Below are 12664 nucleotides of genomic sequence, written 5' to 3'. Positions count from 1 at the left end.
CTAAGTTTTTATTCTCACGGTGAACAGTAAAATTCAGTTCAAAATTTTTGATTCCCACACCTATTTCTATTTCCTAATGGGCTGCCGAACGGACCCTAAATGTATAAATAAGTTAGGAATTAAACCACCACTATCTAGTATTACCAGATGTCAATGTCAATGTCATGTAATAATCACAACAAAAGCACTAGTTTTTTCTTGGTTGAAAGTTGAAACTACAATGATCAACAATATAATGATACTCTATATTTTTGTGGAGGTCCACATAAAAATGTTTGATTAGGAAAAATAGGTGGTGACACTGGCCTCCATTCCTTGTACATTTTTTTTTTTTGAGGGGAACCATTCCTTGTACTTATAAAGTAGAAAGACCAAGAGGGAAATAGCTTGGGTTCGATGACTATAGGACTCAAAGTGGTCCGACAGGTTCTCTCACCATCGGATTTGCTTTAGGATTCATGCCCATAATTTCGCATCTATTTTAAAATCCGTACACATAAATCATAAAACAAATTCGACGGTGAGAGAACCCGTTGGAACCACTTTGAGTCCAATAACCATCGGACCCAAGCTTATTCCGACCAAGAGAACATATATATAACATCAACTATACCACATAAAATATATTTGTTAAGGACAAATAATTGGAGGCCCTGAGAATCAGCTTATGAACAAGTACAAAAAAGTTACCAATTTATTATCAATGATATTTGCCTTGGACAGAGTGTACTAATAATACAAAAAAAAAAAAAAAAAAGTAGAACTTGAGTCGTGACTTGTAAAATTTCTTGTCTACTAGCTAGGGAGGGTTTTCTAATGACAAATAGATCATCAGATGAAAACAAAACTTTCATTGACAAAGAAAAACACTAAAGCTACAATTCCAGATAAGATTTATCTTTGCAGAAAGGAAATAAAACCCATCACATTCACTGCAGGAATGGATCCATCAACCTCTTGTTCTTCAATGAGATAATTTTCAGAAAGAGTCACATCATCTTTTCCTCCCTTAATAAATGTGAGCTTAGAAATAATACACCTCTCCTGGGATCAATTTTATAAACCATAAATAGAAAAATAATTTTTAGGGAACCAGCATGATTGGTTTTTTTTTTTGAAAAATCACAAAGACTGAGTGGAAGCATTCGGTCTCCACTTTTTTTTTTCTCCAGACCGAATGCTCCACTCGGTCTCACCATTTTTTTCAATTTTTCACAGATTCGGTCACATAAGATCCGAATAATCCTTTTATGTATATGTATAGAGAGTGACTTGAAATTTCAAAATCCAAAAAGTCGATCCGAACCGTTCATCTCGTTTTCCATATTAATATGTGCTTGGAGACCAAATTTTACATTTTTTTGAATTTTTTTACTATTTATTAAGCCACTTTGAAAATTGTTGATCCAACGGTGGCTGCTAATTTTACTGTTTTGTTAAGCCACCGTTGGATCAACAATTTTCAAAGTGACTTAATAAATAGTAAAAAATTTCAGAAAAATGTAAAATTTGGTCTCCAAGCACATATTAATATGGAAAACCAGATGAACGGTTCGGATCGACTTTTTGGATTTTGAAATTTCAAGTCACTCTCTATACATATACATAAAACATATGCCACACCGTTTGCCGCACGGAAAAGTTGAAAAAAGTTGAAAAAAGAGTGAGACCAAGTGGAGCATTCGGTCTGGAGAAAAAAAAAAGTGGAGACCGAATGCTCCACCCGGTCTTTGTGGTTTTTCAAAAAAAAAAAAAACAATCATGCTGGTTCCCTAAAAATTGTTTTTCTATTTATGGTTTATAAAAAAATTCCCCTCTCCTGCTTTAGTTTATTCAATAAAATTAATTGTTGTGGTGAAAATCAATCATTTGAAATAAGAAACAAACAATTAATAAACAACCTGTACAAACATGTTAAGTCGTTAGACTTACCTTTGAAATCCAGCTTTAGCTATATCGTTGTATGCATATGATGTATTAGTTCAGTACGTAGTCAATCAATCATTCAACATGCAAAGTGAGTTACAATTTAATTTCTAGTAATGAATCTCAGACAAGTCTAATAAATAACCCTACAGATGATATCATAGGGTAATAGGCTGGTGAGGTCGTTAGCAATTTGTTGAATGTTATATCTCATTAGTCTCCTATGTTAATTATGACTATATCAAAATAGTATATATTCTGATCAATACTTATAAATAATTATTTAGTAGAACTTAAATCCAATGTATTTATTCAATAAATTTCTTTTATCTTGCTTGAGTTATTTATTTTTATTTCATTTTGATTTAAGTTTGGGTTATTTAGTATAATGCTATTTTCTTTTAACAATTTTTTGTTTTAACTTTTATTTTTCAAACTGATATCCTTTGATTAATTATTTTATCATTTTATTAATTATTTTTATTTCAATTTAATTTGAGCTCAATAGTCCATATATATCCAGTAAATCACAGTCTAAATCATTGATGTACAAATAGTCCAAGTCCACATCGAAATTGAAGACTAATTGTCTTTTTAATCTTCGGCTTTTGACCAAAGCCTAGGCTAGAAGATCTATGCAAGATTCACTAAATTATATTAAGGCCTTAAGCCCAATAAGGATCAAGGCCCTATTTAGATCTTTGAAAAATTTTCAGTCAAGCCCGAAGGCCCAACTATTTAAATTCAATTCTTCATTTAATCCCAGCCAAGCCAAGCACAATCGAATTTTAATTTCCTCTCTCAATTAACAAAAGAAAATTTCAGATTGTACTAACAACCATAGTAACAATACTCGCGTTTTATTTGTGAAAAATTTGCGTATTAAATATTTTTTTTGACGTTTTCGAACTGAACTCCAAATAAAATGCAAAAAACGTATAATATGTTTTATTTGCGAATAATACGCGTATAAAATGCAAGTTGACGAATTATTCACGATATAAACACGAAAAAAACGTGATTTTTTTTTAATTTTTTTGGGTTTTTTTCTTTCTTCTTTATTGCACTGAATCATTTCTGAATTATAAGTGAATTATATCTTAATCACGAATTTTTACCCCCGCCGAACCGAATATGAACTATTCTTTTGTCACTATGCCAACAACGTACTCCTGAATAATCTCAATTCTTTTTAATTATAAATGTGTAATTTAACTTCTTTACATATTCAATTCAATAAAATAAAATAATTTCTTTAGATATGATATTGACATCACTGCAAAAATAGATAAAGATAATCATCGAATTATATATAAAAATAGAGTCATCAGTGCCCTATATTATTTATGAAACAATTCTGATTACATTTCTCCAACAAAATATTACGAACCCAATAAATAATATCACATAAAAATAACAATTGCTGTTTGCTTAAAAATGAATTATGATCACATATAAATTCAAATATAAAAAATGTCACATGAAAAGTCCATCTACATTATATGGAAACAATAATTTTGCTCCCTTGCGCTCATAAATCGGCAATCAACAAACTAAAATTTGCACATTAATTAGTAATATTATACATTGTTTACCTGATAAATAAATTGATTTATAATTAAATTTCTTTTGTATGCTTCACCGATCTTTATTTCTATTAAAAATAATATAACAATACAGGTCCGACACGTGTTACTTTGCCCTTGACAATTAGCAGGTCTTTTTATATCTTTTATTTGATGAAAGGTTAGAAAATTTCATGTTAACCTAAATTTAATAAACGTAATAATTTATTGATAAAGAATATAAATACAATTTTATTAAATGAATATACATAATTGTCTGATATTGAGAGAAATATGTCTTAGAAACCAATCATATGGACGGAAATTACATGTGCATTATGATATTATGGATCATGATGCTATTTTAAGTCATACAAATATTTGTGCGGAATTTAGAGATTATTTCCACTAAATTTCTCTCTGTTATTTCTGAAAAAAAAATATGCTATTATATGAATTATACTGTTATATTTATTTTGAGAATTCACTCTCTCAATTCTTTCTAATTTCTCTTTATTATTTATGGAAAATACAGCTTCTAGAAAACCACTATATATAGTAATGACAGTCTTTCTAATTGAATGGTGACGTGACGTCATGTTATTGACACTGAAAATTAAAATGCACTGCACAATTATTAGAAGCTTCAATTGGATTTGAACCAGAACCAGTTTACTTAGCTAATTTTAGACGAAGCTGACTAGATTTTGGATTGATAAATAACATGCAGTAATAGAGGATATCAGGATATATATTTTCTTCCTTCCATTTTTATATTTTTTTTTGTTATTGTTTTATGGAACTGATATTGATCCAGATTTACCAGCTAATTAATGCGATATTATTGATATTTAATAAACGTCGTATTTTATTGATAATAAACATAAATACAATTTTATTAAATGAATATACATAATTGTCTGATATTGCTAATAATATTTCTTAGAGGCAAATTATATGGACGAAAATTACATGTAAATTATAATATTTCCTATATTATATATGGATCAAGATGCTATTTTAAGTCACACGAATATTTGTGCGGAATTTAGAGGTGATTTGCTCTAAATTCTTCTCTGTTATATATTTCTGAAAATTGCTATTTATGTGAATTATACTATTATATTAATAATTTTGAGAATTCACTCTTTCAACTTTTTCTATTTTCTTTCTGTTATTTATGGAAAATGCTGTCTTTAGAAAACTGCTCAAAAGTCCTTTAAAAGACGGAATGATAGAAAGAGCATCCATCAATTGTTCATGTGCATTCACAAATGCATGATAAAGAAAGTTCTTATTTTTTTTTATCTTTCATAATCTGCTAGAGAGAGAAAGTGAGAAGGAATTCTAGAAAACTATATAGGAGGGGACTGCTAGTTCGTGGTACTAGCATACCGACTCGTGAAATTCCAACTGTTCGTGTGGATACTGTAGAAGAGAGCTAGTCGTTGTTGTGGAATTTCAACCATCTTCTCAAACTTCAACAGGAGAGAAGGAGAAAGGAAGGCCACACGCTTTTTTGTTGCGTTGCTTCTCTACACTTCTGGTGGTAAATTATATCTTATCTCATTTACAAATGAAATCTTGCTCCATTTTACATATTATTTACAAGCTATTCAATTTTCAAGTGACAATGCATAATCATACCATCGATCTCTTTGCATAATTAGAAAATTTATGACTTTAAACAAATGCAATTATGATATTCATTTCTTACAAATTAATAATGAAACTCATGTGTTTTATTATGTTGATTTGATTCCAAATATAAATAAGACATATAATTAAATTGATTGTCCCAAAATCAAAAATCAATTTCCACTATAGATTAATCTAGCATGGTAATTTATTAGATTCCTAGCTTTCCCCCAATTTAGAAATTGATTGCGCCATCTGCCCAAGGAAATTGAGGTGAAGCTCCAATCTCTCTAAAAATTTGATTCAATTCATAAAAAGACCCCTTTAAAAGCTACAAGGAAAATAGTATATTGAGATATCTTTATTAGTTATACAAATATATAGTAGATAATAATTTCATTGTAAGTCATTAGTTTCATCTTGCCTTAACAACTTAAACAAGTATTCTAATATATATATTTTTATATTACAAGTATTCTAATATATATTTTTTTATATTGGAAATTATTAAACTTAGGTGATTAAATTGATCAAGAAGGTAGTAAATATGGTCTGGTGTGGTTTAGACGATCAAGCTTGGTTGATTGGAACACCTAGTTCAGATAAAGAAACTCAAATCTTGATCAATCCCTTGAATGGAAACATTGAAGAAAGAAAAATTCCTGAACTGGATGGGCAACTATGCTTGGCTCACTTTGAAGAGTGGCTATTTTTAGTCAGCGATCTAACCGACGATTGTTCATTGTTGAACATCTACTCACTTAAGAAGATTCATCTTCCGCCTATTGATGAGGAGTCGTTTGCATCCCTTGGAAAGTGCATTTTAACATCATCACCAACTTCTTCTAACTGCACCATCATATTCTTTGGCGAAGAAGATAATTTTCTTTTGTTTTGTCATCCGGACGACAATGAATGGACTGAGCTGCCTGTCAACTTAGATGTCACTCATATAAGTACGATGCTCATGTACAAAGAAGAGTTATATGTTGTGCTTCTAAACAGTATAGAGATATTCGATATAGCATCCCTTTCGAAGGGCGCCAATACTACTTATGTGGAAACTACAAGTATGGATAAACCTGATCACTTTTTTTCCTTTGGAATTGGACGTCTTGTACACTTGGTGGAGTCATGTGGAGATCTTTTCTTTGTGAGAACATGCTTTCCTTGTTCGACACAAACTGTTATTGATCTAGATATTTTCAAGTTAGAAGAAACTGAAACTGATGATTGGGTGAGAGTGGAGAGCATTGGTGATTATGCATTTTTTCTCGATTCGCATGGTAAAGGTGGACAATCATTTCGTGCACATGATGCTCGAGTGGACCGTAATTGTGTTTATCAAATGCTATCGTGCTATGATGGAGAAAGGCTCTACAAAATATGCTTGGATAATCAAACTATCAGTTTTAAATTATTACCTGAAGAGGCAATACATGACCAATATTATCGTTCTTTCAATTGGTTACTACCTGTGAGGTATTTATATATGTCACTATATATATTAAAGACTTCATACAAAATTTATTTTCCTTTTTAGTTTGAGGTTATTTTGATTTTATTGCATGATACATAAACAAACTAACTAGAATTTTAATTGTAGGCGACTTGTCCTCAAGCCTGAGCTTTGTCTCTTTTCAGAGACTAATGTGTGCAGTACTGAGGTATGCTTAATTATATTTGACTCTACTTTATTTGTAACTAAAAAAAATATATTATTTATCTTAATTGATCATGTAATTAATTCATTAATTAGTATTCACCAACTTAATTTATTATATTTCAACAGGAATCTAAAAGAAGCTCACAGTCACCGGTAAAAGAACATGAAAACAAGAAACATGGTATTTCTTTGCAATTGACTAATTATCAGCCCATACACATGGTGCAATTAATTTCAGAAAAATTACCTTTGAAGGATTCTGGTCGTCTTCGGGCCGTTTGCAAGTCATGGATGAATCTATCCAATCCAATCAAAGAAGAACGAGTGTGGCTCATGTATTGCCCAAAAAAATCGGGTACATGTCAAATGTACAATCCTTTCAATGGCAAACAATTTACACTAAATTTGAAGAAACTTAAGTCCAATGAGCCAAGCCGCTTGCTTTTTTCCAAAGACGGGTGGGTTCTAGCACTACAAGGTTATGATCAGCTTTGTTTGCTAAATCCGTTCACCAATGAGTTTCATCATCTCCCGATAATGGAGTATCCTTATTCCTACAGTGGTATCGCAATGTCTTGTGCGCCAAACTCTTCGAGTTGTGTGGTATTTGCACTTGTTGGTCCACCTAGAGGTCAATTTACAACGGTTATCACATGGCATTACGGACAAAACAAATGGTGTCGTATGAAATTCGATAACAATTGCCCATTTCCAGTGGCTCACAACAATCCTGTTTTCATGGACGGGGAATTATATTGTTTGAGCAGATTGGGTAATATTGGTGTTTTTAATCCAGAAAATAACACATGGAGAATTCTCGATAAGTTGTTGCCTATCTACTCAGACCTAGATCAGGCACCTGAGTTTGCCTCAGAATATTGTTATTTGCTAGAGTACAATGGTGACTTAATCTCTGTGTTTCGAGCAGTTAACATGGATTATATCCGAGTTTATAAGTTGGATAGATCAAAGATGTCTTGGACTCACCTTGAAGATTTAGGGGACCTGACATTATTTTTGGATTTTAGAACTTCTATCGCAAGATCATTGCCATGTAAGAGTTACAATAACAAACTGTACTTACCACGACTTCACGACGAAACCAGCACAACGACATTTTACTACAACATGAAAAGCAAAATGCATAATCCTAATTTCAAGTGTTTGAAGGAACCGTACAATTGTGTGTGGCTGGAACCAAATTTAGGTAGTCATTTATAAATTTCCAATTAATTTATATTTTTTTATAAATTCTGTTTTGTTGGTTGGGCTTCAATTAATTATATTGGAGGTTGGTACTTGAAATTATTTATGAAGTGTAATTCTATAATTTTGTGATTTGAATTTTCTTTGTTAAAATTTTGATTTATCACAGTTTGAGTTATATGTAGATCTTTGTTAATCAAGGGAAGATATTAAATATTGATTTCGGCTTTTTAATTTGTTGTTTAAATAGATGAAACACAATTAGTAATAAAATTATGTTTGAAATTTTAAGCCCTCAAAACAATTGGACATAATTCATAATAGATTTCATACTCAAATGTTCCAACAAATTTATGATATTTTCGGTGCAGCTAGCACTCTGCATTTCTGACTTTCGTCAATAGTTCGTAAGGGACTACCTTTGCCTACCTGACCCTTTATAACATGATTAACCTTGTATTTAATGTTATATTGTGTGATTACTAAAATTATTATTTCGAATTTTATATATCTTATTACCTATATATAGTCCAATCCTATATTTTGACTACGTAAAGAAAGTTTGTACGTACCGAGTTTGGATAGACTACCTCTGCCTGCCTGACTCGATCGTCCTGTAATATTCTTTTCATCTTTTTTTTTTTTTTTTTGATCAGAAACCGTAGGCATGCATTCAATTAAAGGAATTCCATACATACTGGATTGAGTAAATGACTGAAATATAAATTCGTCCTAAACAAGACTATATTGAAAATAAAGCAGCAGTAAAATAAAGCTAGACTACCTTAAGAAAATTAAACTAAACCAAGAGAATTTGCACTACATTGAATTCTTGTAAGATCTCTACACAGAATATGTCCTATCTGTGTTTGTCTTGAATCACTTGAATTCTTTTCATCTCAGACAGTCTCCCATCGCTTGGCCTTATTTAGTTATCTCGTCCCTGTATTAAGCATGTTGGTTGTTCCTATTCTTCGATGGGTGTGATTTGTTGATGAAAATTCGGATTGAATGTATTTATTTTAGTTGTAAAAGTTTAAATTTAGTTAAAATCATACTCGTCACACAAAAGACCACACGATATAAATTCAAATTTAATAGACAAAAAGTCGTAAGTTTTTCCCTTCTAAATTTTATTGTTAACCGTCTAATATTAACTTCCCCTTCTAAATTTTATTGTTAACCGTCTAATATTAACTTCCCCTTCTAAATTTTATTGTTAACCGTCTAAAATATTTTTGTTCCCCGACCCCTCTTCCTAATGAAAAAAGAAGAGAACCCTAATATCGCTGTTCTCTCTCTAGTCTTTACCCCGGCGCCCTCTCTCCGTTGTTCTCCGATCAAACCTCCACTCTGTGTCTCGCCTCTACCCTAGATCGTGGGATCCTGCGCCGTAGTTCTCCGATCAAGGAGCGCTGCTTCTACTCTCAAGAGGTGTTACACTACTATCCACATGGCTATCACGGTGTAGACAAAGAAGGAAGACCCATTTACATTATGCTCGGTAAAATTGACATAAACAACGTCATGAGTGTAACTACAATAGACCGCTTTTTGAAGTACCATGTCCAGCAATTGGAGAGGCTGTTCACTGAGAAGTTTCCCGCTTGTTCTTCAAAAGCAGGAAAACATATCGATACAGTTGTTACAATATTAGATGTCCACGGTGTGGTAAGTTATCTTCTTATATTTTTTTTATTCTCATAACTTTTTCCCCATCTTTGTTGAGATCTGATAAGTTTTGACTTGTGAATTTGGTCCATTAATTAATTTTCCTTGAAGTGATAATTTATGTTTAAAATTAACACACTTGGGATGTTGTGATGCACTAGAATTTTGGATGTTTCACGCTGTAGATATCTATGCAACAATTTGCTGCCTCTCTAAGAGATAATTCATCAAATACCTTAGTGCAAACCAAGGTTGCATTAGATAAGAAAAATGTCTCTGGCTCAATGGACCAGAAACACGTTATACCATATCCAATCACAATTAGGGGAAATCGAAGCCATTTACAAAACTGGCTTAGAAAGAAGTTAGAATACCTAGAACAAGAAAAATGATTGCAACTAAAGAGTTGCACAAGCACAATTCAAGTTATAATTCCAATCTCTCAATGTACCAAGTGCTGCATGTCTGATCCTGATTAGCTCTAAGCTAATCAAAGACCCCTCTCTGAACTTGATTTGAATGTTGGTTTCTAAGTTTGCAAAAAAGGTATATCAATGGGTCTTTTAAGTTAGAATCTTGAAAGAGAGCCGAGAAACGTTTATTAATTTCATTGAATTTTTCACTACAACTATGAGAAAAGATGGTTTACAGGTATACATATCTGATGAAATTTTGGGTAATTGATTTGATTTTTTTTTTATGTAGATACTGAAACCAGCTTTTGCAAAACTGAGGGATGAGAACTCAAAAAGCCTCCTGCTCCTGGTGTGCGGGACCCACAGCAAAAAGGACACACTGACAGCAATAACTGGTGCCATGCTCCCTTTCCACCACTCCCTGGTGGACCAAGGGGGGTGTCACCAAGCTTGTGCTGGGTCATGCACACTGGCATGGTTGCTGGGGCCCGCTGAATTGCAAAATGTACAATTCTGTGTCTACAGATTGCATTGTCTCAGAACCCTGATTACAAAATAAAGGTGCATCAATTTTCTTTTCTTAATTATGTAATTATAATTTGATTGAGGCGATGTTACTATGCATAGCACGGAATGTTCAGTACTATGGATCAATATCTCTGTTTTTTAAAGTCCAAACAGTCAATCTGAACCGTCCAATGTGATCTCCATATGAAAATATAGTTGTAGATCAAATTTTACATTTTTAGAATTTTTTTACTGTTTTTTTTAGATAGGTGGAAAACCACTTGATCTAAAAATTTTATACCATTTAAAAGTAGTGATTTTCTACCTATCTAATAAAAAAATAATAAAAAGTTTCAAAAATTATTAAATTTAGTCTGCGAGTACATTTTCAAATAGTGATCATGTGAACGGTTCAGATTGACTATTTGAACTTTGAAAACAAAGATATTTATCCATAGTATCGACCAATCTGCACTATGCATAATACCATAGCCTCACTCTTATAATTTTCAGCAAAATGATCATGATAGGTACTTTTTAAGTACTATTGATATAGGTAACAAAACATGAACAGGCCTACTTTATGTCCTTTGTTTGTTACTGTTTACCATATTGGTACAGTTAAAACATCTGAAGAGCTTATTTTCTTTCCGATTTATTTTTTTTGTTCTTTATTATACATATACCTATCCTTGCGAAGTGTTGATCATATGTTTTTGACCAATCGTCAGATTGTGGGACATTCGTTAGGAGGTGGTACAACTGCACTACTAACGTACATTTTGCGAGAACACAAGAAATTCTTCTCCACCACTTGTGTTGCATTTGCACCTGTTACTGTACTTATTTTCACAAGATGATAAAATTCCTTCTATTACTTTGAAATTTGATGAAAATTCCTGATTGTACCAGCTGTATGCATGACCTGGGACCTGGCTGAATCAGGCAAACAATTTATCACTGCAATTGTAAACGGTGCCGACATTGTACTGACATTTTCAACAGCTTCTATTGATGACCTTCGCTGTGAGGTATCTTTCAATCTATCAAAAGCCACTCTATTTTCTCTCTGTTCTATTTCTAAAAGGGTATAATTTTTGCATTTTGTAAACTCAGGTGACGGCATCTTCTTGGATAAATGATCTAAGAGATCAGGTTCAACAAACTCCATTTTAAATGTTGTTTGCCGGTCAGCCTCAGCATTTGGTTCTTGTCTCCCTTTGATCTCCACAGCTCAAGAACGGGTAGCAGGGGCCTGGCTGCTCTTACGAACCGTCTCCACCAAAACCCAGGTATTATTCATGTTTCTGTACTATCTTGTACAAATTATAATTTGTTGTTCCTTATGAACACACTAGATTTTGGTACCATTCATAAGAGAACAGGTAGCTTGGGGTTGGATTAGTGTTATGTTGTACTGGTACCATAAGCTTCAGGTTGTGAACTGGTACCAGTTGATTTCAAGATCCAGCACCAAATGAGCTGACCTATTATGGTTTAGTTGAGGTTGTATGTAGTGACTGGTATAACAGTTCATATAAGTTATTTACAGATACAAGATTTTGATGTATTTTCTTGGCTATAATTTTAGGGTGTGATGAAAGGAGCTCAGAATGTTTGAATTACAGAGAATGTTTATATTTGAAGTGTTTCGTTATATACTTTGTTTATATTACAGAAAGTTCTATTTGACTATTTATTCGATTTTTGAAATTTAGGAAAAATGAAGTTAAATTAAAAGTCCAGTGAAACAAGGTGCCTGGATTGGGCTAATTTAACTTTATTGTTGAATATTATTCTTTTTATTGGTCTATTTTTTATTATTTTATGAAAATATGTAATGGATTAAAAGAATAATTATTCAACAATAATAACACACAAATATCATTTACAAACGGAGAGGAAAGGAGTTAAAAATCTTCATCTCCTTGGATATTTGATTCAGATATCATCTCTCACACAAAAAAAAAAAAATATGCAGCAATCACAAAAAAAGATAAAAGAAAACGAATTTATCAATCAACACTGGAACTCATTATTTCAGTCAACTGAGACCGACGCACTTTCAA

General features: G+C 32.2%; 2 protein-coding genes across 2 annotated transcripts; both read left to right on the top strand.

Annotated features, from left to right (window-relative positions):
• The first annotated feature begins 5676 nt into the window (after nucleotides 1-5676).
• Nucleotides 5677-8016, top strand: LOC144575266 (uncharacterized). The gene is made up of 3 exons (XM_078325361.1): nucleotides 5677-6611; nucleotides 6736-6796; nucleotides 6922-8016. The coding sequence occupies exons 1-3, from the start codon at nucleotides 5677-5679 to the stop codon at nucleotides 8014-8016; spliced, it is 2091 nt and encodes a 696-aa protein (XP_078181487.1).
• A 1221-nt stretch (nucleotides 8017-9237) lies between these two features.
• Nucleotides 9238-12216, top strand: LOC144575265 (uncharacterized). Its single transcript, XM_078325360.1, is given in 9 exon segments — nucleotides 9238-9672; nucleotides 10378-10521; nucleotides 10523-10557; nucleotides 10559-10649; nucleotides 11327-11424; nucleotides 11503-11626; nucleotides 11712-11760; nucleotides 11763-11887; nucleotides 12187-12216. Coding segments are annotated over 9 exon segments (870 nt in total). The 5' UTR covers nucleotides 9238-9498.
• The last annotated feature ends 448 nt before the right edge of the window (nucleotides 12217-12664 follow it).

Source organism: Carex rostrata, chromosome 24 (genome assembly GCF_964058835.1).
Source record: "Carex rostrata chromosome 24, lpCarRost1.2, whole genome shotgun sequence".
NCBI classification, from domain to species: Eukaryota; Viridiplantae; Streptophyta; class Magnoliopsida; order Poales; family Cyperaceae; genus Carex; species Carex rostrata.
This window is presented reverse-complemented; position numbering and strand designations above follow the sequence as displayed.

Coding starts and splice junctions, on each gene's coding strand:
- LOC144575266 (XM_078325361.1), top strand. CDS start 5,677: ATGGTCTGGTGTGGTTTAGACGATCAAGCTTGGTTGATTGGAACACCT. Junction 6,612..6,735: donor AATTGGTTACTACCTGTGAG/GTATTTATATAT, acceptor TTTTAATTGTAG/GCGACTTGTCCTCAAGCCTG. Junction 6,797..6,921: donor CTAATGTGTGCAGTACTGAG/GTATGCTTAATT, acceptor ATATTTCAACAG/GAATCTAAAAGAAGCTCACA.